This window comes from Carex rostrata, chromosome 13, assembly GCF_964058835.1.
Source record: "Carex rostrata chromosome 13, lpCarRost1.2, whole genome shotgun sequence".
NCBI lineage: Eukaryota > Viridiplantae > Streptophyta > Magnoliopsida > Poales > Cyperaceae > Carex > Carex rostrata.
The window spans coordinates 2,250,478-2,275,378 of record NC_135930.1 but is presented as its reverse complement, the minus strand read 5'-3'; the positions used below and the strand labels follow the sequence as shown (position 1 = coordinate 2,275,378).

The window sequence follows — 24,901 nt, the reverse complement described above, 5'->3', positions numbered from 1 at the left end:
ACACCCATTCATGTTTCTCTCCCTCAAGCTACCAACCTATAAAAAAAAATTTATAAATAAGTCATTTATATTTTAGAAAAAAGAAATATAATAAGAATAGTGGTTAATTTTATTTAACTAAAAATATATCGATTCACAGATCTCAATTGTTTTAAAATTTGGATAATTAAGAAACATGAAGCACATATTATAAAAATGAAGTCAGCAAATATAAATGTCTTGAATGTACAAATCCAATCTGAATTAAAAAAAATGTGATAAATTTAGACAATTATTCAATATTAATTACATGATAGAAATCCAAAGCTATAATAATTGATACATTATTCAAAACTTGAATTTAGTTGAGTAATTAATATATTTCCAACATGTAAAGAAGATCATATTGAGAAATTAGAACAATTAATGTGATGCTAAAGATAAAAAATTCAATTGTCAGATAGGATGGAAATAATGTTAAATACAATAAAAAATAGATGCACAGAATGCTCGTTATCTTATATATAATAAAATTTTGTGGATTAAATTTTTTATTAAAATGATTAGTATTGGTATAAAATTATGTATAAATGATGAGATTGAGTTGGAAGCCTGGAAAACATGCTTGATTATATTATCCGAAATTTGACTTTTCTCTGAACATTAATTAAAAAAAAAAAGCTTTTTGTTTCACTGCTCTCCAGTAAACATATAGATGGAGACATCCATTATCTTGAAATTTTTTAACATTGAGATGGATTAAGAAATAATAACTAATTAAAAATATGAATGAAAAACATATTTCATTCTGGTCCTTTCTGATGCAATACAGATGTATAGGTATCAATTTTAGGCACTTAATGAATGTTATAGCATCCAGTTTTATTTTTGTTAATTTATACAGTATTTTATCTTATTATTGGCGATCCAATTTCTTCATCTAACAGTAAAGCTTTAAGAAACTAGGATCTACAAAATATATATATTAAGAAAAATTCAAATGGCCCAAGTAATATTGTCTGTATATTATTTTTTAATAAAATTTGATGTAAGTGGCCATTCAATTGAAAGACGATCTGATAAAAATAAATGATATTATGAGTTTTTTCTTATATACCAGACCATATATTTTTGAAGTGTGAAATATAATCTATTTATCACCTTTTCAATTGTTATCTGATAGTATAATTTATAGTTTTTTAATACATCTAATTAAGATGTTAACATATAACATATCTTTCCGAACTTTTCAATTGTGCCAAGCACCATTTATACAAAGTATCCTATCTTTAATGTTAACTAAAATAACAAATCAAACTCATTCCATAATTAATTATAATTTCAATATGATTTTAAATAAAAATTGTCAGAAGATAAATCGGTGCTGGCAAATTAATTGCGATGCAACATCTAAAGGATTACATTTAAAACACCATTGGAAAAAATAGAATCAGGATCGGTTATATACGGATATCAGTATCGATTCACAACCGATCCTGATCAAGGCGATACAGATACCAAACAAATCTGTATCGGTTGTTACAACCGATCCTAATAGTTACTATCTAGATCGGTTGTACTGTAGAACCGATCCAGATGTATATTTTAAATTAGATTTTTTTTAAATTCAGAAAATAATTATCAGGATCGGTTCTTACGTATGAACCGATCCTGATAATTATTTTCTGAATTTTTTTTTGTAAAAAATTCTATCTGGATCGGTTCTTACGTAAGAACCGATCCTGATACTTTATTGAATTTTTAAAAAATAATTTTTATTAAATGGCCAGCTTCCATATTTATTTAGCTGGCCAAAATTTCAAATTATCACAAATCCTAAATTATCAATAAAACACATCCTAAATTAATTATCAATAAAACACATCCTAAATTAATTATATATCATACACATCCTAACTTATTACAAAAAATTCATGTTCATATATGCATGCAAATTCGGATAAAACACCCTAAATTGTTGTACTTCTTCTCGACTTAATTTCTTTCAGCAAAAATTGGGCCCACATTTGGCGAAAGTAGGCCAAGCGTTGTACCGTATATTTAGCGGGAATATCCTGCATTTTTAGAATTTGTGAAGAGCATATATATACAATTAAATTGTGTATTTTATTATATTTGAAGCAACAATGCTTATTTTTGAAAAATTTATAAATGCATATATACCTTCAATTGCGGAAAAACATCGAGACAGTGTTTTATTATGTCTTGCATGAGCAACATGGTATAATATGCACATTCCCAGCCTGCTGGTTGTTGTGGGCACTATATAACAAGTTTCAAAAAAATAAAATGTTTGTATTACGAGCATACAAATGGCTTATATGTATATTCACAAATGTGTGCATCTAGGTCATTATAATCATATCGCAATAGAAACTATTACCTTGCAATCGTTACGAACCGTTAAAGAAGCACCCATTTCCCTCATGAAGACGCTGTTGAAATATGAAAACATTGAACAATCAGTACTTACGAGACATTTTTGAAATGATAATATAATAATAAAATCATTAGTATTCTAAACAAACGTAAAATTTAGGAAAGGCACTTACTCCTCGATAGCAGCACTGATCATCAGCATTCTTTTACACTTCTTATCGGAATCGTACACGTACAATGCACGTTCTCTTGGCATAAGCACGACCAATATCCAATGATTTCTGCATGTTAGGTTTGTAGCATGTCATATTATTCAATTTATATGAATTGAAAGAAATATAATAAAATTAGAATATATATATATATAACACTAACATCTGATGGTATGGTATGAAGATTAATTTCTTGTCCCGATTTTCTCAGAGTGCTTTCCCTATGTATTGAAGAACACGTCCTCGGTCATCATTCAACAGGGTGGCATTCGTTTGATTGGGGTCCATGAAACCAACCTGCTCATCGGGATATTCCTCCTTGAGGTATTTGTGCCAATACCTACAAAATAAAGACACAAAGGTGATCTCAATTTTGTGAAATTTGAATTACAAGTACTAAAATTCTGCAATTATTACAAATATTAACTCACAGCATCCAGATCTGAACAACTGGTACAGTGAGCCACTCCCGTGGTGTAAGCAAGGCCGCATAATCATCTGCATAGACGCGTACGGAGTCATCTGAACATAAAAGATCAGCTGGGGAATCGATTTTGATTGGACTGCCATCTAGCTCCAAAAACCGATCACGAATATGCTTGAATGTCTGTCCCAGCTTGTCAAAATTGATACCATCAAATGCCTAACAAATCTCTAAATTCAATTTATAATAAAACCGTAATTTGAATTTAGAGATCTTACCCGAGTTGAGAGGGAGAGGGCGGCGGAGCCAACGAGCCGACGGAGCAAACGAGCCGACGGAGCCAACGGAGGAGAAGGAGTGAAAGAGGTCACGGAAGAGAAGGAGGAGGAGAGCAAAGGAAGGAGGGGACACGGAGGAGGAGGGGTCACGGAGAAAGAGGTCACGGCTAAGGAAGGAGAAGGGTTTTAGGAGGAGAGATTTGAATTTCGGGTTTAAGGATATAACATAACACTATCAGGAACGGTTCCTAGCTTAAGAACCGTTCCTGATAGTTATTTTAATTATAAAAAAATAATTAAATTAACTATCAGGAACGGTTCTGAAGCTAGGAACCGTTCCTGATAGTATTTAAAATATTTAAAATAATTAAAATAACTATCAGGAATGGTTCCTAACTTCAGAACCGTTCCTGATAGTTAATTTAATTATTTTTTTAAATGTGAAAACGCTCAGGACCTATCAGGAACGGTTCTTAAGCTAGGAACCGTTCCTGATAGTGTATTTTATTTTCTGTCGGTTTATTATATTTTTATTTTTTATTTTTTATTTTTATTTTTTATTAGTAGCTTATTTGATATTTGTGTTTTTTTATTTTTTAAAAATTACTTTAGTATAATAATAGAGGAGTTGGGTAGCCACACATCGACTGTATCATCCAGGCAAATAGGGCACGCTTTCTCTCCTTTGACACTATAACCCGACAAATTTCCATAAGCCGGAAAATCATTAATGGTGCAGAAAAGCATGGCCCGTAAAGTGAATTTCTCCTTGCTGTATGCATCAAATATTTGCACTCCGGGTTGCCATATTTCCTTTAAATCCTCAATCAATGGTGCTAGATACACATCTATGTCGTTCCCGGGCTGTTTGGGTCCTGATATGAGCAAGGACAACATGATGTATTTGCGCTTCATACATAACCAAGGCGGAAGATTATAAATGCACAATAGAACCGGCCAACTGCTATGCTTGCTGCTCATGCTACTGTGCGGATTTATTCCATCTGCACTCAGCCCAATCTTTAGATTTCTAGGGTCACGTCCGAATTCAGAAAACTCTATGTCAATATTCCTCCACTTAGGAGAATCAGCGGGGTGTCGTAATTTCCCGTCTTTCTTTCGGTTTTCGGCATGCCAACACACTAATTTCGCATCTTTAGCATTTGAGAACAAATGTTTGAATCTCGGTTTTACGGGGAGGTACCACAATGCTTTTGCAGGAAGTCATTTATTCGGTTTACAATCATCACTTTTATCACTGGCAATCTGCTTTGGTTTGTAACGTGATGCACCACATTTTGGACACTCGTGAAGGTCTTCATACTCATTTCGATATAATATACAATCATTTGGGCACGCATGTATTCTTTGAACTTCCAAATCCATTGGGCACAATATTTTTTTCGCTTCGTAAACATTGGGTGGTATCTCATTTCCTTCTGGAAGCATTTCTTTTAAAGTTTGTAATAACTCAGTAAAACTTTTATCACTCCAACCGTTAGATGCTTTAAGGTTATACAATTTTAATACACCTTTCAATTTTGAAAATTTAGAACAACCAGGATACAATTCCTTATTAGAATCTTCGTACAAATTCTCAAACAAACAATACTGCTTATCATTATCAAAATCCTCTTCTATATCACGTAACATTTGATCAAAATTATCACATTTATCTACCACTATATCATCATTTTATTCGGTATGATACTCCTGTTGCTCAGTACGAGTACCTACGTCAGTTTCCAATCCCCGTAAGTCATTCCCCTCATCTCCAACGGTATGGTATTCCTGATGCTCAGTACCAGTACCTATGTCGGTTGGAAAACTCTCACCATGCCATATCCAACACTTATATCCTTGCTTGAATCCACGACGGATTAAATGGCTCCTCACTTGGTTCGGGTTGGAAAATTTTTGACCATTGTTACAATTACGACAAGGACACGACATCATTGTACTCCCCTTATTCGCCATATCTTCCATAGCAACTCTGATAAATTCCTCGACACCTGTCGTATATTCATCTGATAGACGTGATGTTTCGTACATCAAACTGCGGTCCATCTGCAATTATAGTAGAACACAATTAATTTAGAACAAGCTTGGGGTACTAAATTCTATTCACAGTAAGGCTTACATGGGGCCTGGTTACCATCCTATCCCACTCTTTGAATACTTCGTCTCAGTAGTGACCACTTGTTAGTCGTGTTTTAGTATTTAAGAAAATTTCGGCAGCATTTCCCCTTAGTTCCCCGAGTATTCGGGGAACTAATAAGGAGAAATGCTGCCGAAATTTCCTTAAATACTAAAACACGACTAACAAGTGGTCACATCCTAATTGAGACAAAGTATTCAAAGAGCAGTCCCAAAACGGGGACTATTCAAAATTAATCCCTAATAGATTAATTTTGAACGGGTATCATGACTTAAAGGCATTAATCATGCGGTTTTGGCTCTTAAGACAATACTCTAGCTACATACTTACTACAAATCTATTTAGTCTAGCTATCGAAATACACATTTATGCACAAAACTAATTAAACATGAGTTTTATGTTGTACTTACAACTTTTTTAGATGCCGTACCGAGTGAGATGAAGATCGCTGCACCAAATCTCTCAATAATAGCCAAACTACAAAATTAAACCATTGGAACCTAAATAAGAGATGTATATATATGAGTTAGGCTGGGGTGCTATGGATAGCATAGTGGCCTCTATGCTACGGCTCAATATTCGAGTTTTCAAAATCCAAACGGTCGATCCGAACTGTTCATCTTATTCTACATATTAATATCTGCTTGGAGACCAAATTTTACATTTTTCTGAATTTTTTTACTATTTATTAAGTATTTTACAAAATTGTTGATCCAACGGTGGCTGCACAAAACAGTAAAACCGTTGGATTAGCGATTTTACAAAGTGGCTTAATAAATAGTAAAAAAATTCAGAAAATTATAAAATTTGGTCTCCAAGCAGATATTAATATGGAGAATAAGATGAACGGTTCGGATCGACCGTTTGGATTTTAAAAACTCGAATATTGAGCCGTAGCATAGAGGCCACTATGCTATCCATAGCACCCCAGCCTAACTCGTATATATATATAACATGGACTTGGCTACGGTGCTATATATGGGTTGCATAGAGGCCTCCCGTGCTACGGCTCAATATTTGAGTTTTCAAAATACTAACGGTCGATCCGAACCATTCATCTTGTTCTCCATATTAATATGTGTTTGGAGACCAAATTTTACATTTTTTGGAAATTGTTTACTATTTTTTTATGGTCCAGATTTGTCTGAAAAACAATGATTTTCAATAAATCTAAAAAAATAGTAAAAAATTTCCAAAAAATGTAAAATTTGGTCTCCAAACACATATTAATATGGAGAACAAGATGAATGGTTCGGATCGACCGTTAGTATTTTGAAAACTCAAATATTGAGCCGTAGCACGGGAGGCCTCTATGCAACCCATAGCATATTAGCCAAATACTATATAACATATATATGATGCATGCTAGGGTATATATGGGTATATATCAAAAGCTCAAATATAGCATGGATGTGCAAATATAGTTATATCAAAAATTCATATATATCATGAATTTGCTCATCTTCACATATAAAGAAAAGCTTAAAATATAAAAATGTATTAAAACCTAAAAGATAGATTAGGGTTTATAAAATGAGCCGAATTAGAGCCTAATTGTGCTAGATCTAACATCAAACTTGAGAAAAGAGATGATTAATCAATTAATGAACCTGAGAACGAAGAGTGAGATAGCTGATCAATGCCCAGTAAGATAGCTGCTGCGCCAAGCAATGGAGGAAGAAGAAAGAAAAATGATTCTGTGAAGAATCAGACTTTGGGATAAAGCTAAATATGCACTATCAGGATCGGTTCTAAGCTTAGAACCGATCCTGATACTTGATAATTAGGATCGGTTCTTAGCTTAGAACCGATCCAGATACTATCAGGATCGGTAACCGATCCTGATACTTGATAATTAGGATCGGTTCTTAGCTTAGAACCGATCCAGATATTATCAGGATCGGTTCTAAGCTTAGAACCGATCCTGATAGTGCATGTGTTGTGCTTTCATTAGCTTTTAGTATCGGTTTTAGTGATAGAACCGATCCAGATAGGTATTAGTATCGGTTGGTTCGTACACCCGATCCAGATAAGCCGATCCTGATTCCTGTTTTTCCACTAGTGAAACCACTAACTTAAAAAAAAAAGCTTCTAAAGAATTAAATTAAGCGAAAATTATGAATCCATATTAATATGAAAAATCGATATTCAAAACAAAATTATTGAAGTGTATGTTAAAAAAAAAATTGAAATTTAATTTTAGAATATGAAAATAATAATCTATAAGATTACAATCCGAATTATACAAGTATGATTAAGATTGCTTGAGTAAATTTTTTAGAAATTCATATAGTTAAAAGAGTAAAGATATTATCCCCCTACTTCTAGTTCTCGCCTCTTCCGATGAGCAATGACCCCTCTCTCTCCCGATTAGCAAAAAACAAAATCAGGTGCGTGCTCTTCATGGCCTCCACCTCTTCACAACCTTCACGGCCTCCGCTTCCGCCTTTTCACGGCCTCCGCCTCTGCCTCTTCTCTGCCTTCATGTGGTGCACCGTCGAGATCTGATGCGATCCGGCACAATCTTACCTCGTCTCCGATGAGATCTAGCGTGGAGAGCGTGGTGCACCGTCGGAGGGGGTCCATGCTAGTCCAGCGAAGTCAGAGTGCAACAATGAATACTTCATTAGTTAGATATGAATACTTCATTATTTAGATATGAATGCTTCATTTGTTAGATATGAATAATTAATTTGTTTGATATGAATGCTTTATTTGTACATTAATTAGATATGAATACTTCACACCTTCAAGTATAAATAGTGTTAGTGTCAGGTGTGAATACTTACTATAAAAAAGACTTTAAGTGAATTGAAGAGGTCTTGAAAGAGGTGTCTTGAAAGAGATGTTCTAGAAGAGATGTCTGATTTTGAATTGTATAAATTATTTCGTACATGTATGAATATTTCATTAGTTAGATGAATATTTCATTAGTTAGATGAATATTTCATTAGTTAGATGAATAATTCATTCGTTAGATAAAAAATTCTTCATTATTTAGATATGAATACTTCATTGTATAGATTCGCTGTAGTAGTCCCCAATCCAGGCTGTCAGACGTCGTCAACGGTCCCCCATGGTTGTTACTGGTCCTCAAAATTAATGGTCCCCTCCAGTTTGTGTTTACAATGATGAATATTATAGATAATAATTAATAAATATGAATACTATAAATTCGTAGGTATGAATACTATACGTTTTGATGATGAATAAAATCACGTTAATCCTGCTCATTGGCGATAATTACCACATGCACGTCAATTAGTGGTCCCCCGTTATACTCTTTATTGGTCTTTTAGTGCGGGGGACAGATAGGAGACTGAATGGGGGGTACTGTTAGTCGTTCCCTAGTTAAAAATATTAATCAAAATAAATTAAGTTGAACATTATTATCCGGATCATGTGAAATAATATTTTTATCGTATTTTGTCTTCATCATGCAAGATTTTGAATCACCACCAAGATAATCCACCAATCGTTACTTAGAAAACGATTATAAAAATAATTGACGATAACTATGTAATTTTCAATACTTTCTTTAGTCGAATTAACATTAAAGGGTATCAAATCAAAGTTTTTTCTTTAGTTTTTATCGTATTGAAATCTGTAAAGGAATTTGAGGAAAATTTTTTTTTTTTTGTTTCATTTTTCGGATACAACAGGGAGAGTGGAGAGGAGATAGACAAATTAACGGAGGGTCCCTTCTATTTCAAATCAAATCGTTAACTTTTTGAAATGTATGAATCTCAAAAGCAGCTGGTTTTTATGAACAAATATCAAGACAAATGAACAGTTTGATTTGAAGTAACAGGGACCCTACGATTCTTTGGAATCGATCACAGCAGATTTATTTCCATATATAAGAAAATGAAGAGAAGAGAGTAAGAGTGCGCAGGCACGAGGGATCTGTGTCCTCCCAGGTACCTGACTTAAAAAAATTGGAATGGACAGTCCAGATTTAATATCATTCGGTGCTTGTTCGGGATGATATAAGGGCAGTATTATTTGTGCTTTGAGATTTGTGCCAAGTTAAAATTTCCAACCTTGGACCGTCCGATTTAATTGTACTCAGTCAGTTAACCTGAGGGGATGTGAATTCGGCACGGGGCACTTCTCTCATTTTCAATTCAATTGGATATATGAAATATTCAGTTTAGTCCTTAAGTTTATTAATATTAGAAATGACGATAAAATTTTGAGTTTTCACATTGGTTCAATAAAAAAATCAGAAAAATGTAATTAGTAACTGCAAAGCCAGCGCTACCAGTAATGGCAATAGAAAATTCTAAATCCAAACATAACCAAGCATGAGCTCTACGTATACACAATAATGTAACAATCCACTATAAGAAGACATCGATCATGAGAAGAAGTTCATAACTATCCTATCTCCAAACTAAATTAAATTCCAAGTTTTATATCATCATTAATCACCAAATTAGATGATGAAAAGCCCAACACTAACAAAAACTATTCAACTCCTAGTATCAATCCCTGTACTCTTCTTCCTCCCCTACCTTGCCATTGCAAGCCCCCCGCCTAGTACAGTTCAGTGCACAACCGGCACATACAATTGCATTGTCACAAATGCATACGGGGCATTTCCCGATCGCTCCACGTGTCATGCTCTCAGTGTCATGTACCCTTCCTCTGAACAAGAACTCCTGAAAATTGTTGCGAATGCTACCGCCTCTAAGACCAAAATGAAGGTCGCAACGCGATTTTCTCACAGCCTCCCAAAGTTGGTATGTCCAGGCGGAACTAAAGGATTAATAATAAGCACACTTAATCTTAACCGTGTGGTGAACATAGACAAATGTACAATGAAAATAACAGTTGAAAGCGGGACAACGCTGAAGGCATTAATCGAGGCGGCGGCCAAGGCTAACCTAGCACTTCCCTATACACCGTATTGGTATGGTCTGACAATTGGTGGATTGCTGTCGACTGGAGCACATGGGAGCTCACTTCACGAGAAGGGAAGCGCAGTCCACGAGTACGTGACCGAGATGAGGCTAGTCACACCTGCACCGGCCGACCAGAGTTACGCAAGAATTAGGGTGTTAAAGGCCGGCAACCCGGATCTAGATGCAGCTAAGGTGTCCCTTGGTGTTCTTGGGGTTATCTCTCAGGTATGTATGAATAATAATGTAGTCTATGCATGGATCACGAGTTTTTACTTTTAAGTACTTGAGCTTACGAGGAGGAAACTTTAATACATTATTTTGTTAGATATATATATATATATATGTAGTACAATATATTAATTAATTGAAAAATTAGACATTTCAAATGTCGTATTTTTGTCTGTATCTCTATTATCTTCATTTTTATAGCTTCAACTTAAAATTTAAATTAAGCTTAAGTAACCAAATAAATCCGTTACAAATATGATCTATTTTATTTTTTTATGCATATTTTTTTTTAAGGACATTTTTTTTATGCATATATAAAAGATCATGACACAATTTCATTTTGAATTGTATTAAGAATTTATAAAAAAAATCACTCATATGGATAATTTCTGAACTATTTTTTTCATCTTATGGATAATTTCTGAACGATAATTTTTTCAACTAATGTGTTCATATAAAAACAAAATCAAAGAGAAAATTTTATGGACATGCATGTAGAGGAAATAATATATATATCACATATAAATTTTTTACTTTGATATATAAGTTTTAGAATTTTTAGTATTAGAAAATTAAAAAATGAATGCATGATTCATATGGAAACACAAAAATTAAAAATATTTGAACATTTCTCTTAAACTTAATTATTACATATTAATATTATATACAATAGTTAAAGTTAACAAAGATATTTTTATCAAATTGATTGCTTTAAATTAATTTTAACTATGAAAAAAATCAATGATGATGGTAGAGATACCATAAAAAATTTATAAGAAAATACCATAACAATCAAAACTCAAATTAATTATCATAAAATATGTACATGTCATGTGGAAGCACCAACCTTGACGAAGGGGTTTCTTTAATAAAAAAATAATAGAGAAGTAAAGAGTCCAGCCAAGCTCTCTACAGCGTTACGCATAACGCATGTGAAAACTAGATCGGGTCAAATCTCACCGCTAGCTATAAACAAAATAAAATAATGAAGAATATATTTTTTTTCCCATGTATTTTCCCAACTTGGAAACCATCCAATATCTCGAACTTTTTTTTTTTTTTTTTTTTTTTTGAGTAAGAATAGGAGTCGTGCATCTCGAACCTTTTATGTATGTCATTATGTTTTATATGGTGCCCCCAAGATATATGCTGAAATGTTCAATGATATTTTTTTTTGGTTTATTGGATTCCCAACACAATCTTAAATAAAACATACTATAAAAGCTAGCTGATAATAATTTTATAATTAGTAATTTACCTTAAGATATAGGTCTTGAAAATTACCAATTGCAGCCAAAATCAGACGGTCGATATATAACAAATAAAAGCAATGCGATGAGCAATTTCTCACCAAATTAATTAACAAGAGCCTTTCATACAAGTATTGAATAACCAAATTTTAAAGAACAAGCCTTCAATAAATAGCATTATTTTTTATTTCTCTTTCAGGTCACTCTACAACTGCAACCAATGTTTAAGCGTTCGCTCACCTTTGTGACGTACAGTGATGAAGACTTGGCAGAACAGGCTGTCAACTTTGGGCACCAACATGAGTTTGCTGACTTGACATGGTATCCTGGCCAGAGCAAGGTTCTGTACCGAAAAGATGATCGTGTCCCAGTAAATACGTCTGGTAATGGTACCTATGACTTCATCGAGTTCCGATCGACTCCAACCTTGGCTATACAAACTATCCGTTCTGCTGGTACACGCTCTAATCATGCTTTTCCAACCAAACAAAAAAAAAAAAATTAACTTCACTCCTCAGAAAGAAAAGCCATTTCAAAAATGTCAGTTTGATAAACGGAATTTTAAGGGAAGTTATTAAATGTTGATATTATTTTTCCTTTGGATTGTCGGTAACTATAGATTTCAGATATAGCCTTTTGTTCACGGCCTCTTTCAAAATAAACTATTAGCTTAATCAATGTATTTTTTGTGCCAAGGAGTAAATGAAACACAAAATAAGCAAAATAATCAAAATAAGCAAGCACTTTTTGTAAGCACTTTTTGTAGTAAATGAAACACAAAATAAGCAAGCACTTTTTGTGCCAAAGGAGTTGTGCTGGGCAAGTAATCAATGTATTTTTCAGGTCCCATCCCCAGAAAGACTTTCATCTTTTCTGTAATTAGAGTTAACTATTCTGTAACTTCACAAAAAGAAAGAAAAAAAAAAATGCCAATGGCAAGCAGCCAAAAATGTAGAGGACACCGCGGAAGCAGCCAAAAATTGTTGATGACTATATACAAATGTTGTTGATGATGAATATATACAAATATTGTTGATGAATATAGATCTCATTCAATTATTGTTGATGAATATATACAAATGTAGAGGACACTGCCGAAGCAGCCAAAAGTGCCGATGGCAAGTGTGCGGCTTCACAAGTCACCACATCCACGCTTGCGCTTGCAGCCTACGGTCTGAACAACAACGGCCATTTTTTCACAGGCTACCCAGTGATAGGTTATCAGGACAAAATTCAGGCATCTGGTGGATGTGCCTTTGGATCAGAAGATGGCCTCCTGACAGCATGCGTATGGGACCCCAGGATTAAGGGAGCCTTCTTCCACCAGACAGCGGTCAGCATTGCATTGAATAAAGTAAAGGAGTTTATATTGGATGTGCAGAAGTTAAGGGATCTTAAACGGAGTGCTTTTTGTGGCTTGGATCTCAATACTGGGATACTAATGCGGTATGTGAAGGCCTCATCGGCATACTTGGGGAAACAGTCCGATACACTCGACTTCGACATCACTTATTACAGGTATGGTTTTTTTTTATTCAATTTTACTGTGCAATTATAAAATTTGCAAATATATAATGTAAAAAGTCCGAAATTTTTAAATATATCATTTTCTAAAAAAAAAAACAAAAAAACACTCTTTTCTGAGAAATTCCATTTCTATCATGGCCAGACCTAGGGGATGCGGCCCCCTTTTTTTTCAGATGAGGTTTTTTAGTTGTTTGGATTTTTGTTATTTGTTATGTTTTAATTGTTTTGGTTTTATTATGTTTCATTTATTTTGGTTTTTAAAAATAACAACGAAGAGGGTTTTAGTGTTTCAAATGCCATTTTGTTGGGAAAAATGAAGAAGCCAAAATAGAACAATATCATGCTAATGTTATCATGATTACAATAAAAGTATGTCTAACAAACATGAGATAAACAATATTCTTCAAAATACCTCCTGTAAAAATCCAATCCAGCTAATAATGTAACTGGTTAAGTATACCTCGTCAAAATACCTCATCAAATAACAAAAATCCAAACAAATAAAATACCTCATCTAAAAAAACGGGGGCCGCATCTTCTAGGTGCGGCCATGGTAGAAATAGAATTTGTCAGAAAAGATGATTTTTTTGTTTATTTTTTTTTGGAAAATGGTATATTAAAAGTTTCGGATAAAAAGCTTGTGATTGCATTATTAACTTGCAAAATTTCTGCTAACAATTACATATTGTAAAAAAAAACATAGATTTAACAATTGATTCTATGTGGGCTAAGTTAGATATTAGAAGATAATGGATGGATAGGGTATGTTCGACGTAAGACTCATAAGCTTCTTGTCTAGTATATGGTCAACAAACCAAATTATAATTTGTTATTATTGTTTTTTTTTTTTTTAAAAGGCATAACGAATAATTACAAGCATTAGTATATATAGCCAGATAATTCTGGACTTGCTTTTCTTTCACTTGTTATCAAGACAACCAAGCAAACAACAAACGATCCAAATTTTAGTGATAGCTAAGTTCCAAAAGTAGAGCTTAACAGCTAGTACTAATTAAGCCACTCAAGAGGAGGCTGAGGATTAAACTAATTACAAAATTGTTTTGACATTGTTTTGTCATTCATCACTTGCTGGAACTCCTGGCTGGTGGAACAACACTATTTTCATATCGGGGGGAATGATATCCAAAGGAATGGCTTCTTCTATAATAGGCATCCATCCAGTAGCTTCATCTTTGATCTTCTTCTTCAGATTACCTGTCCAGTACTCAACAGTAGCTTTGATTAGTAGTATAAGAGATCTACATGTTTTAGGAGAGCATTCATTGAAACACATATCATTTCTGTGTTTCCAAATCACCCAGCATACAACATTATTATTGTTGTTGAAATTACAAGTTACTTTTTTTTTTCCAGAAGCCGAGACCCAATGACTCCAAGATTATATGAGGATTTCTTTGAGGAGATCGAGCAGATGGCATTGTTTAAATACAATGGGCTTCCCCATTGGGGTAAAAACCGCAACCTGGCATTTAAGAAGGTGATGAAAAAATACAATAATGGTAAAGCTTTTCTCAAGGTGAAGGACAGGTATGACCCCAATGCATTGTTCTCAAGCGAGTGGTCGGACCAAATTCTAGGGCTAAATGGCAGTGTGATTGTTAAGAAGGCAGGTTGTGCTCTTGAAGGCCTTTGCATTTGCTCTAAACATGTGCATTGTGCTCCTGATAAGGGGTACTATTGCAGGGCTGGTAAGGTTTACAAAGATGCCAGGGTTTGCACTGATGAGAGTTCGATCTAGTTCATATCTCAGATTTATGTAAGATACTATTGCAGGCCTAGAAAGGTTTCCAAAGATGACAGGGTTTGCACTAATTAATGTGAATTTGTTATAAATAAAATAAGTTATGGATGGATGTTAATTAAAAACTCTTCCATAATTACTTCGATACTCTCTATAAAGATTTATGTTATTCTCTTCTCATTTATCAATACAATTAATTTACAATGGATTGTTACTTATATTTTCTACTTATAAATAGAGGATTGTAAGATTGTATTCTACACACACAAATAAAAGACATGAATAAAAGATAGCCATCTTTATACATTCTCAATATGTTGTTTACTTTTATTTATCTTTATTTTACAACACATTATCAGCACGAATTGCTCGGAAGTTGCAAAGTTATATCTTAAGTAATTAGTATGATTAATTATTATATATTTTATTAATTTAAATTTCATTTAAATTTTTATTATATTTGTTTTAGTTTATAAAAATCATTCCTTTAAGAGAATGATGAAATAATAACTTGAAGTTATTATCAAAACTAAAAGTTAATTAAGAACCCAAAGTTCATATTACTCGAAAAGAATAATAACTTGAAGTTATTATTAGAATTGTTTAGAACCTGAAATTATATTAGACATTTTAGTATAAGATTACCAGCCGTTATTATATAATCAATATAATAACTAGTAGTTATTATAGGCCACTGAATGAATAATAACCTGAACTTATTCTAAATTACAAAACCTACAAATGTGTAGATTGCATTGTTGTTGCAGCTATGCCGCAACCATTTATCTTGTGTATATTAGCATACATGAGTGATTATTTTTTCCTATTTTTATGTACGGTGGAAATAATAGAGTTAAATAGTACAATTGTTAATGAAATGTTCAGCAGGACAATTAAATATATAATAACTGATGTATATATGCAAGCATTGATTTATAATGTATTTGAACAACAAAACGGAATTGTACATATTATGCAAGTATTAGATTGCGTAAGCTTTCGTATAAATGCAAAAGTAATTTGATCTACATATAGAATAATGTTAAGAGGAATTGGTACCTAGAAAAATGATTTTCCCTAACATATGGTTTGTACCTATCCAAAAACGGGTGATGATATTAAAACAACAAAATATTTTATTAACACAACATAATCAAAATATTTTATGATATAGACAATTTTAACCTTCATTAAGTATTTTCTTTAAAAACTAATTCTCTCTCTCTCTTACCACAACTTTTTTTCCTTAAAAGTTATATTTTATAAAGTAAGTTATCCTGTTCAATATTCTTTATTTATTTTCATTGATTGAATCTTTAAGATTTAAAAAAAAAAACTACAACAGTGAATGGTTGTATTATATTATTAATTTATCATCATTGTATTTATCAATTTTTTGTATAACTTCCCAATTTTTTTAACAATCTACAATAAAAAAAATTGTTTTTTCACTTAACATTTTATCCACTTTTTTGGATGGACTTTTTTCAATATGATACTGAGAACTTTTGGAATATTTTATCAATTTAAGTTTAATGCAAACAATTTATTAATTTTGGCATGATTGATGTAATTTTTTATTGTAGTGTTTTGTTGTACTTTTAATTTATTTTTTTAATTATAAGTTGAATGTTAAAATTAATTATGATAATTTAAATTCAATATGTTTTTTATATAAGTAATCATGTCATTTTTTAGTGAATTTTGCGTAAAAATTGATAAAATGTTAAGTGACAAAACAATCTTTTTTATTGTAGATTGTTAAAAAAATTGTGAAGTTATAAAAAAATTTAATATATACAATGATGATAAATTAATAATATAATACAACCATTCATTGTTGTAATTTTCTTAGAAAATCTTAAAGATTCAATTAATGAAAATAAACAAAGAATATTTATTATGTTAATCTAAGTTCTAAAGAAATAAATCATATAATAACATATGACATAGAAATAGATTTTGGACATAATAACTTACTTTATAAAATATAACTTTTAAGGAAAAAAAAAGTTATGTGGTAAGAGAGAGAGAATCAGTTTTTATTTTTTAAAGAAAATAATTAATGAAGGGTAAAATTGTCTATATCGTAAAATATTTTGATTATATTGTATTAATAAAATACTTTGCTGTTTTAATATCATCACCCTCCAAAAACATTATTACATTTGAGAGGACACCACAGTAATTTTTGGTGTCGGAAAGTGACTTGTATCAAAGTTGACATGTAAATCTCATCTTCTGCGTTGAAGATAAATTAATTATTTAAGAGAAAAAAATATACACTGTGTATCATCATAATAAATAAATGTAATATGTGTTACTAAGGATTATTTCTCCTCCCTCAGCTTGCTTGGTGGATACTTTGGCAAGCTTGGCGGTTCATGCATGCTCTAACGGATAGTGACACATTTTTGTAGTTAATTAAGCCTGAGAACCATATTCCCAACATCCGTCAGATGTGAAATTTCCTCTACCACCAAATCGTCTTGCGTCCGTATACCTGTACCAGTTAGTCATCACCTTTTGATTTATGCCAGAGCTATGATCTTACAGTATTTTTGGTGATTTTACAGTAGACTTACTAAATATTATGTTATATCTTTCCAACCAAAGAGTTCATGAAACTGCACCTCTAATTAACTAATTAAGTTTTCTAACATTTTTTTCATTTAAAGGAATAATAACATTCTTTCCTACCAAAGGTCATCGATGTCAAAGCTCATGGAAGCAAAACGAAATTTTAAAAATATAAATTAATCAACTTTAAAAAAGATTTTTTACAATACTAATACTTTTGTCTGAAATATGCAATACAGTGTCCTAAGCAATCGAAGGGTGAAGCTAAGAGCTGTGGATTCTATGTCATGCGGTTAATGCTCAAGCTAATGACTACTTATTTAACTACTTTTCCAACTAAGGTATAATAATACATAGATTCATAAATCATGGTTTGGAAAATCGGCCAAGTCAACTAGTCGGAACGGTATCAGTAGGAGACGATCTGATTTTTTCCCGAGTTATCTCGGTTAGACGAGTTAAATGCAGAAAATTGATAAAATCAGGGTTAAATCGAAACTATTGGCTGAATTTTCACTCATTTTCTTGTCTCTGGAGCAAAAGTTTTTGTTATTTTAACTTAAATCAGACCAATTTTGTATTTTTGGCAAGACAATGGAAGAATTTGGGAGAGTCACTGTTCAGAAATGATTATAAAATTTTAAATAACCTTGGTGTACATATGGTGTACAGTTTTGTGTTGAAAATATAATTTGGTTCATTATATTGTGGACCATGTTCAAACCGGTTATTAAATATAGATCAGTTATTAACATGATTTTATTAAAAAGGAGTGTACGGTCCAAACAAGAATAAATTATTAAATAGTAAATAGGGACAGTAATTAATAATAACATACTTTTATTATTATTTTTATTTGACTAAAGTATTGTTTTTATTAAACATTTAACTAAAGTAAATGGTGAACAGTTGTTTGTTTCATTTATTTTTTATTTTGGCTTAATAAAAAAATATAATAATAATTGTTTATGAAATAAAAAATTTCTGTGAAGATAAGTGTCACACCTCAAACCAGGTTTTCTGGATTAAGGTATGATCAATCTCGCCTCGTGCTTAATTAATCATTAAGCACGCAAGGCTAAGATAAATAAAATAATAAATCAAACAACAGCGGAAGCATAATAATATAAAGTATCCAGCATCAGTCACATAGCAAATAAATAAACATGCATATAATACAATACGATCCGTCTCGGATCCAAAATAACATCATCTAATGAAAGGGGATACATGATCTATCGAGCCCGTATATATAATACAAGAAATACGGGACTCATAAACCTAATCAAAGCCTAACCCTAACTAAGTCAAACGATGTGGCCATCGGGGACAGCTCCTTACAACTTATGCTGCGGATCGCCAGATGCTATACCTAAAACCCACGAAACAACTTGTGGGTGAGCGACTAATCGCCCAGTATGTGACTCAGAATTATCCCCTCAAGGATCCTCTATGGTCAAAGCACTTTTATTTATAAAATTGCGTACAATCATGCCAGTAATTAAATATGCACATGTGTGAACATATCTTAATATATATATCTAATAGATGAACAATACTTTTAATTAATACCATGATGCGATTATTCTAATATGCTAACATGCGAAATAAACTCAAAATCAAAATACAATAGCAGATAGTATTCAATTCGGAGTCCAGTACTAAAGCACCGTGTGAACAAATATAATAATAATAATAATAATAATATTACGGATTTAAGTAAATCACCTCGTGCCGTGCCAATAGGATAAAAAGAATCTGAATGATATAATCCAAGCACTGTGATCAGAGTGCAATGATACACGTTGCCTAATGACATCGCGCATTGCCCACAAGATTAGCATTACACTAACACACTAGCCGATGGTTACACCTTTGCCAAAAGAATCGAATAATATAATCCAAGGACTGTGATCAGAGTGCAATGATACACGTTGCCTAATGACATCGTGCATTGCCCACAAGATTAGCATTACACTAGCACACTTGCCGATGATTATACCTTTGCCAATAGGATCAAGTGATCCGTAACGATATAATCCAAGTACTGTGATAAGAGAACAATGATACACGTTGCCTAATGAGATCGCGCATTGCCCATAAGATTAGCATTACACTAGCACACTAGCAGATGGTTATATCTAAATCCAGTGTGTTATCTCGCCTAAACGATTCATCAATCAAACATAAAAAATAGGAGAAATCATACAATGCAAGTCGTAAAAATAGTCAATCTCATCCCTCATGAGCATGAGAGAACTCCATTCATCCGACCAGATTCACGGGATCAGTAAGTAGTGCCATCCTCGAACTGGTGCACTAAAGAGCGACAGCCTCGAACCGTGCAACACAACGTCACGGCCTTGAACCGTGTAGCATAATATCAAGGCTACCAGTCCAACTGCCCAGCCCTGAAACAATGCCATCGGGGCCTCGAACCATCGATGGGGTAATCCGTCCTAGGCATGTAGCTCCTAATGTAGGTGGGAAAACTCCTGAATCGTTCATACATCCGGACTCGAACCGGTGCACGTAAAAATATAAAATGAAACGAAAAATATATATAGTTCCAACTAGTACATATAATATAAATCCTAAGGCCATCCGAGAATCAAGTGAAGCTCGGCTCAGTGGCTATCGGGTCGTCCCATACCAAGTGACACAAGATGGAACGAAGTCACTCGGCCCTGTTCAGCTCTCACCAATGCATGCATATGCATGTAAAATAATAATATATTGTCTTCTACGAGAAGAAGACAACTAATAACCTAATATTCTAATAAGAAATATATATATATATAATATTATTTAATTACTCTACTCTTAAAATACAGTAAATTCGAGTTTTTCAGGTTTTATGCAATTCTATCTACAGTGCAGAAAAGGATCAACATGCTCTATAGTTTTAATGCAACTACTTAAAAATAAAGTGCGGATGTCAAGTCAGATGGATGGACTGGTAAGAGTATGCCCACAAAAAAGATAATTCAGCACCTGAATGGCTGAAGACGCGATGGCTAACCCTCTGTGAAATCAGCGAGATCCGCGTATGCTCCGAACTGCATGTTAGCTAGATCAGTCCATGGATCAGACTCGTACTGGATCTGCTAATATGAAATTACGTAATTATAACTAATTAATATCTACTCTAAATTATTCTAACCCTCGTCCCATTTAATATGCAAGTTAAATTCTCGCTTAACTATTTTTTACTATTTATTAAGCCACTTTGAAAATCGCTGATCCAATGGTGACTTCTAATTTTACTGCTTTGTTAAGCCACTGTTGGATTAGTGGTTTTCAAAGTGGCTTAATAAATAGTAAAAAAATTCAAAAAAAATGTAAAATTTGATCTCCAAGCACATTTTAATATAGAGATTACCTTGAACGGTTTGGATCGTTATTTTGAACTTTGAAAATTGAAAAACAAATGTGCTTGGAGACCAAATTTTATATTTTTTGGAACTTTTGTACTATTTATTAAGATGGTTTGAAAATCAATGTTTTTATTAAAAATCTGGACTATTGAAAAACAACGATTTTCAAACCATCTTAATAAATAGTAAAAAAGTTTCAAAAATATAAAATTTGATCTCCAAACATATTTTAATATAGATTGAACATTTAATAGTTTGGATCGACTGTTTGAATTTAAAAAAAAAAAAAAATCATTTGTTCAGGAACTAGACAAAAATGTTTTGAACTTAACTATTATATATATATAGAGAGAGAGAGAGAGAGAGTAAGGCTACGCTACTTCGCAAATTAAACAGGCTGTTTTAATTCGCGTTCATATGTCTAGTTTCAAAGGCTAAATAGCTCATATTAAAATGTGTTTGGAGACCAAATTTTACATTTTTTTACTATTTATTAAGATGGTTTGAAAATAACTGTTTTTTAATGGCGCAGAATTTTAATAAAAATAACGATTTTCAAACTATCTTAATAATAAATAGTAAGAAAATTCCAAAAAATATAAAATTTGGTCTTCAAGCACATTTTAATATAGATTAAACATCTAATGGTTTGAATCGGCTATTTGAACTTCGAAATTAGAGATATGAGCGTAACTTAGAACAGCCCGTTTAATTCGCAAAGTAGCGTAGCCTCACACTATATATATATATAGAGAGAGAGAGAGAGGAGGGCTCCAATACCTCATGCCTTTCATACCTCATCATACCTCATATGTTATATCTTCGTTTTTAAAGTCTAAATTGTTGATCCGAACCGTTCAACGTGATATCCATACTAAAATATGATTAGGGATAAAATTTTATAATTTTTGGAAATGTTTTACTATTTTTTAGGATGGGTAGAAAATCATTGTTTTTTGAACAGTTCAAAAACAGTGATTTTGTTCCTATCTTAAAAAATAGCAAAAAAATTCCAAAAAATATAAAATTTTATCTCCATGCATATTTTAGTATAAATATTATGCTGAACAGTTCGGATCGACAATTTGGACTTTGAAAATAAAGATATAAAATATGAAGTGTGATGAGGTATGAAAAAGATGAGGCATTGGAACTCTCCTATATATATATATATATATATACACCTTAACGCATCCCGTTCTGCCGACACCCATGAGATAGGCACTGCATTAAATTTAAGAGAAAAATAATGTGATGTTAGTTAGATAACAAGTTTAAGCTTTGACCTAGTTATATCAAATTAATTCTTACTTGTATGCATGCGGCGCGCGCGCAGAGAGCATGTGTTTCTCAGCTGGGATGAGCTGTGGTATTCTTTGGGTCAATTTTTTAAACATTTTGGGAAACCTATGGTATTATTTTGGTTCCGCATTTATTTGAATAACAATTTACAATTACTTGGTCAACTATTGGCTTACCCTAAACATATACCTATACTACGAAAGTTAAATAAGATCAGAGAAGAATTAATAAAACTTAATTACCTTAAGGTAGAAATCGTAAGAAATGTTGTGGGTTTGTTTCTCTCCTCAGTCCCTTGTATTTATTTTGAGTACAGTTGGTAGCACGGCAGAGTAAGAGTTTCAAACTATGAGATTAAAATACATATAGAAATCAATCATATAAAAAATTTATATAGAGAAACTCTAAATTACATAAAGAATCATACATAAATACATTTTTCTTTTTAAAGAAGAGATCAATTGGCTCCCATTCTATCTTCTTCCCTCTATCTCTGGTTGGGAGTTTTATCTGAACTCTAAATGACATAAAGAATCATACACAAAATATCGGCGCATCATCAATGTTTTTTTCAATAGACTTCTATGCATTGTTTATAACCTCTCAACGGCTATAACTATTGGACTATTGGTATGAAACTCTGATTTGAGTGTATGACCCCATTTCAGAAAGCTCGCAAAAAGACAAAATAAGAATTACAAAAAATATCGTTTAGCATCTGAAAACTTAGGTTGAAGTTCTTGATTTTTAACAGTCATGTATTTTTATTTTATTTCAACCAGAAACGGTCCGTTAATTATTCATTAGGAAATTTAATTTGGCAATTTTTAAATTAAGTACAAATATTTGAAGGATTTTTCTAATTTATTTATGTCATTTTATACCATGCCTTAGAATTAACAATTTTCTAAAACATAGAAATAAACTCCACGCACCCAAATTCTACATAGAGACCCTTGGCTCTACGAAGCAATAGGTTGCGTGAATAGGAAGAATTAATGAAGTTTTATAGAAATCAATGATAAATTCAAAATTCTTAAATTTTAGGGTGGTACCTAACAAAATTTTGGCTTGTACGACCAACATTTAATAATATATATAAGTCTGACATATTTTACTAAAGATACATATATATCTTCTCTGATATATCTTCTCTAATATTTAATAATATAGGATTCTCTTGAACATGACACGACGAGCACACGACTACATTTATAAGATATATTAATTGTTTATAGTTAATAATTTATTATTTCATAGAACAATTTTTGGCTAAACACTATTGAAAATAATTCTCGATCTGGATCAAGATGGTTTTGGAGATTTTAAAATAGTTTCAGATCTGGATCAGTAACTAAAAAAACTCGTGCCGAATTTTTTTTTAGTAATTACCATCTCAATTAATTAAAATTAACTTTACCATCGAATTCATAAATCTTCTAACCATACCATTCACGCAGAGAGAATCCGTATAGAGGCAACGGGGTCTATGCTGGTTTTGCCTGCATAGAGGCAATGGCTCGGTGCAGAAAAAGCTGTTTGTGACAATGGTCAGATTATAGAAGGGGTTGAAAAGAGAATCAACCTTTAGTTTAATGGAAAAAACAATGCCTTCATTGTGAGGTCGAAGATTCTAAATCTTGATGGATAATTCTTTGTGCATATTAAATTAGTTTGGTATCTTAATCCCACAACTTTACACAATAATAAAAATAAATAAAGGGGTTACGGTTGCGGTCTTGCGGGAAGAGAAACCATTCCACAGTATTTCTAACTTGAAATATTTTTCTTCTTTGAACTAATTTAATTTTGCCAGTCGTAGATATAGGTTTAGAGTTGAGGGTAGGCCAATGGTTGACCAAATATAGTAAATTGTAATTCAAATAAATGGTTAACCAAAAGATTTGCCCAAAATATTTAAAATATATTACTCAAATGGTACTAAAATTATCCAATTTTTACTGGAATTAATGGTACCTATTTATTTCCAAATTACAACCAAGGTGTCGGATATAATTACATCCTATCGATATTAATTGTATCCAAATTGCTCCAAAATTATTTAAATTTGTACTACAATTTACTAGACAACTAACAAAATTTACCATCTTGGTAATTTAACAAACTTGTAACAATGTCCTACAAAAATTTCCGAATTGCTCCATAATTATACCCAAATTTTCTGGAAAAACAACATTTGCAAATACGTCTTATAGTCGTACTCAGTTCACTCGACCTAAGATGGCTCGTTGTGTCCGGAGCACGTCGAGGGGCATCTCATCAGCCAGTTGCTCTGGTCCACCGATGAACACAAGACATCTGCTGCATGCATATATATAATATAAGATTGAAAGTGATCCAGTTAGATTAAACTATGAACTTACTTATTATCTAATATCGATCACAAGATTTGTTTCTTAAATTAAATGCATTGAGCATATATATGTCACGGTGGTTGGTACAACTGGATGTGTTATAGTTGCACGTTGGGCTATACTTTAATAATTGAATCATAAT

The 24,901-nt window shown here is 32.4% G+C and overlaps 1 protein-coding gene and 1 long non-coding RNA gene across 2 annotated transcripts; one reads left to right on the top strand and one right to left on the bottom strand.

Moving 5' to 3' along the window:
• Window positions 1-9,896: 9,896 nt before the first annotated feature.
• On the top strand, window positions 9,897-15,122 carry LOC144564451 (L-gulonolactone oxidase 2-like). Its single transcript, XM_078314050.1, has 4 exons — window positions 9,897-10,583; window positions 12,036-12,291; window positions 12,922-13,354; window positions 14,738-15,122. The coding sequence occupies exons 1-4, from the start codon at window positions 9,897-9,899 to the stop codon at window positions 15,120-15,122; spliced, it is 1,761 nt and encodes a 586-aa protein (XP_078170176.1).
• Window positions 15,123-18,828: 3,706 nt separating this feature from the next.
• LOC144563796 (uncharacterized) lies at window positions 18,829-20,811 on the bottom strand. Its single transcript, XR_013514437.1, has 2 exons — window positions 20,700-20,811; window positions 18,829-19,077 (listed from the first exon to the last, which is right to left on the bottom strand). It is a non-coding gene; the product is annotated as an uncharacterized LOC144563796 (long non-coding RNA).
• Between the last annotated feature and the right edge of the window lie 4,090 nt (window positions 20,812-24,901).